General features: G+C 62.8%; 1 protein-coding gene across 1 annotated transcript in view; it reads left to right on the plus strand.

The window, feature by feature from the left end:
* SPEG (striated muscle enriched protein kinase) overlaps positions 1-4294 on the plus strand; it is a 37535-nt gene that overhangs the window by 18912 nt on the left and 14329 nt on the right. Inside the window, 4 exon segments of the mRNA XM_031058091.1 lie at positions 30-315; positions 588-676; positions 873-1054; positions 3002-3262. Of these exon segments, the coding sequence (XP_030913951.1) occupies positions 30-315; positions 588-676; positions 873-1054; positions 3002-3262 (818 nt within the window).

A 4294-nucleotide genomic window follows, 5' to 3' on the forward strand; every position in this document is an offset into this window, starting at 1 on the left:
TGCGTGTCCACCCCTGTAATGCCGGGTAGGGGAAAGGGGGGCCCCAACCCGCCTGTCCGGCTCCGATTTCTGCCAGCTCCTTATCCAGCCTCTCCTGTGCTAGCACCCGCTGTGGAGCGGCATGGGAGCTTGCCCCCCGCCGTCGGCCAGGCCAGCCCCATCACATCAGACGAGGAGTACCTGAGCCCACTGGAAGAGTTCCCCGAGTCCGGCACCCCCCAGCACCGACCGGCCATGAAGCTGCAGCCAAGAGCCGAGCACGGGGCTGCCCGCGGCTCCCCTGAGACCACCTTCAAGGCTTCACCCACCTTCGAGGTGAGATAGCAAATCCCCCAGGACTGGTAGTGGGGTAGAGTGCCCTGTGACTCAGGTACCGTGGTCCTCGGTGCCAGGAGGTGCTGGGTCTCATCTTCCTAGCCCTTGACCTGATGTGGGGTCCTGCCAGCACCTGGGCAGGCTCCACCCCACCAGCTTCCCTGGTACTCCTGTTGTGACAGGGGACAGACAGACAGCCCTGGGTGCAGTGGTGGGGTGCATGGTCCTGTGTGCAGACAGTGCTTGCTACTCTCTGACCCCTCTTTCCCCAGGTATCCTTGTCGGACCAGTCGGTGCTGGAGGGGCAGGATGTTAGCATGAGCGTCCGTGTCCGTGGGGAGCCCAAGCCCATCATTTACTGGTGAGTTCTGCTGCTCTCTGGGGTCACAACTGGGCAGAAAAGGAGGGGACAGGCACAGTGACCTCTCCATTTGGGGATGGTTGCACGGAGCTCTGATCCTGAGCAGGGAGTGTTGGAGAAGTTTTTTTTTGGGGACAGCCAGGCTGGGTGTGCAGGGCCAGGTGTGACCACGATGCTCCGTCTCTGTCTGGAGCAGGCTGAGAAACAGGCAGCCAGTGAAGTATGGGCGCCGGCACCACGCGGAGGAGGCAGAGGGCGTGCGGGGGCTCTTCACACTGCACATCCTGGCGGCAGAGCACACTGACACCGGCTTCTACACCTGCAAGGCCGTCAACGAGTATGGCACCAAGCAGTGCGAGGCCAAGCTGGAGGTCAGAGGTAAAACTCCCTGAGTATGTCATTCAAGAACCTGAGAGGCCAACTGGCTCTAGTGCCCTGCATGAGCTGTGGAGAAGGCACCACTGCAGGCCCCCCACTTGGTGGTGTGACATAAGAAGGGGACAAGCCAGCTCCCCCTGTGGTGGCACAGGTGGGGAACAGGAAAGTGGAGCTGCGTGCCTGGGGCTGTCTGCAGAGGCTGGCCCTGCAGCAAAAGGCAGTCTGCCTTGCTGTCTCATCCAGATGCGCAGCCCTGGGTCCCACCTGTTGCCTGCTGTCCCAGAGCCCCCTTGATCTGACCCAGACCCAACTGCTTCTCACAGCCCAGCTTCACCCCATGTCGCCCCAGTGCTGCCCCTGGCTAACCAGGGAGGGCTTTTTGCCTTGGGGGCTCTGTAGGAAACTCCCTGCAGCTTGCTCCCTCCTTGCCCCAGGCTACCTGCCAGGCACAGGGCAACTTGCAGGGGGTCCCTCCCTGCCCATTTCCAGCAATGTCCCATATGTACAGGACTTCACTGTCCACTCCCCTTTCCTTGCTATCGCTCCTCAGCCCTGCTGTGGTCCCCCTAGGACCCCAAAGTGTGTGTGCATTTTGAGGGGGTGAGGGGGGAGTTGGGACTGATAGCCAGGCTCTGCCTGGTATCCCCAAGGCCAGGGAAGGGGCCTGTGGGGATGAGTGATGCTGCCTCCCTCCTCTTGCCCTTTGCTGTGTGTGCCCTGCTCCCCCAGCCCTCCCCGCTGATGGCTGCCTGAGCCCCCCTGAGCTGTGCCCATCCCAGGGGCTGCGCGGCTTGCACGCTGCCGGGATAGCGCTCCCAGCCTACAGCAAGGCGCGGCGGCACGGGGGCGGGAGCGGAAGCCCTCCCAGGGTCCCACGACGGGCAGAAGCCGGGCTGCAGGGGCGATGGCCCAACCCCGGCCCTTCTTGGGGGGCTCAGCAGATGACTCCGTGCCTTGCTGCCCACTCGCACCCCTCGTGCTGGCGCTGGTATGTGTGTCCGTGCCGCTCCCGTCGCTGCTGCACTAACCCTTCTGCTTGCTGACTGCGGTTTTTGTCTGTACGCAGGGGGAGTACGATAAGGGGGTGCATCTCTCAGAGCCGCGGCTGCGGGGCTCTTAGTTGGACACCTCTTAGGCAGTGGACCTCACCTTGTGTTATTACCTCCTTCTCCATCCTCCTCCTCGTCCTGGACGCACCGCGGGGACGCGCGGGCCCTCGACTGCGGGCCGGGGCTCGCCAGATGGCCGGGGCAGGCGTCACTGAGGCGGGGCGGGGGGGGCAGCCGGGGAGCCGACGGGGTTGCTGCCCAGGGAAAGGGAGCAGGGAGCTGAGCCCGCGGTTGCCGCCGTGCCGGCCAGGGCTGTAGGGAAGGAGCCGCAGTGTGGTGGGAGCTCTGTGACAGTCACCTTGGAGCGCGGGAGACAGGAGACCCCAGGGACCCCACCGGGGAACACCCTGCGTGAGGTGCAGGCGGGAGGGAGATCATTGGCCCCTTTGGCTCACGGTGGCCACTCAGGTGCCAGCTTGGCCACCAAGACACGTCCCTTGTAGCCCCAGGGCTTGGGTCCCTCAGGAGCATCCCCTGGCTGTGGGTCTCTTCTTCCCAGGGAGGGGGCTTGATGGGGAGGGCGGGCTGCGAGGCCGTGACCCTTTTTTTTTTGTAGCTCTAATAAAATCTGTTTGGTAAAGCGCTGTGTGGTGTGTTCCTGGCACGGACACCTCCCCTCACCCCCAGCCCCCTCCCTGCTCAGCTCTGCTTTCCACATCTCGCCTCCCATCCCACCCTTCCCTGCTGCACTCCCTGCCCGCTGCACCAGGCCCCCTCCCTGCATGAACCACTGCCCTGCATGTACTCCCACTCCATCCCTGCTACCTCTCATGGTTGCTTTTCAGTTGCTGAGATGCATCTCTCTCTTTCTTTCTCTCTCTCCCCCCTCCCCGGGCAGCTCGCCCCGAGTGCCAGTCCCTGGCCATCGTGGTTCCCCTGCAGGACTTGGTGGTCGGGGCGGGGGAGCTGGCGGTCTTTGAGTGCATGGTGGCCGGCCCGCCAGACATGGACGTGGACTGGCTGTCCCGGGGCCGGCTGCTCCAGCCTGCACTGCTCAAATGCAAGATGCATTTTGATGGGCGCAAGTGCAAGCTGCTGCTCACCTCTGTGCATGAAGATGACAGCGGAATCTACACCTGCAAGCTCAGCACTGCCAAAGGTAAGCGGTGGGCGTGCAGCTCCCCCAGAGGGGGTCTCACTCAGGGCTTGGCCCTAGCGGGGTGGAAAGACCCCCTCTACCTTGGGCTCAGAGCTCTTGTTCCCAGGGATGCAGCTGTGAGCGCTGGAGATGGGGTACAGGGAGACAGGGGGATAGGGAATGGGTGGTAGCCCCAGGTGGTAGGAAGATTTCTCAGGGAGACCTGGTGTGCATCAGTTCTTGGACTCCGGCACCCTGAGCCCTGCAGCTCTGTCCCACCCCACTCCACTCAGCTCCTCTGCCAGCATGCATGAGGCTCCCTGAAACCTGGGAAGATGCATTCGTTCCATGGTTGCACCAGGTGGATGCAGGCCTGGAGTCCAGCTGTCCCTGTCCCCTGGCTTCAGAGCTTCTGGGCATCCTGCTCCAGTACTGATGTGCCTCTGCTGGCTTGGGAGGTGGTGGGAAAATGGACAGGGAGTCAGGGCTTCCCAGCCTCTCCCACCAAACCATCACTGACGGCAGCTCAGCAAGAGCTGCATGGGCCTCAGTCCCATGGCTCTGACATACCTGTGCCTGTGCATGCTGCCCACAGCTGTGACCCACGCAGAGTCCACTCTCCTGCCCACCTAGGCAGCTGGGCTGGGGGGCATTGCAGGGAGAAGCAGCATTCCCTGCACCCTGTGGTTGGTGCCTGTGCAATCCTCCATGAAGGAGGCTGTATTCCCATGGGGCTTTGAAGGCAGCAGCAGTTTGGGGCTCAGGCAGGTGAGGGTGTGCCTGAGAATTGTGTTGCCCATCCTTACCCAGAGTGGGTGACAATACTGTCATTGCAAAGTGGTCCCTGCTGGAAGTCCCCTCACCTGGAGCATCGAGCCTGCTCGTGTCTCCATGCTGCTCCTTGGATGCTGCATGTGCTGGCACTACCTGCTCGAGCATTGCTGCCCCATTCCCAAGGGGATAGGCCAGCTGTGATCTCCTGCCCTGTGGGGAAGACAGGGCATCCTCCCACCCACCTTGCTCTGCCACCTGCACTGCTGTGCAGAAGGGAAA

This window comes from Geospiza fortis, unplaced genomic scaffold (genome assembly GCF_000277835.1).
Source record: "Geospiza fortis unplaced genomic scaffold, GeoFor_1.0 scaffold112, whole genome shotgun sequence".
NCBI classification, from domain to species: Eukaryota; Metazoa; Chordata; class Aves; order Passeriformes; family Thraupidae; genus Geospiza; species Geospiza fortis.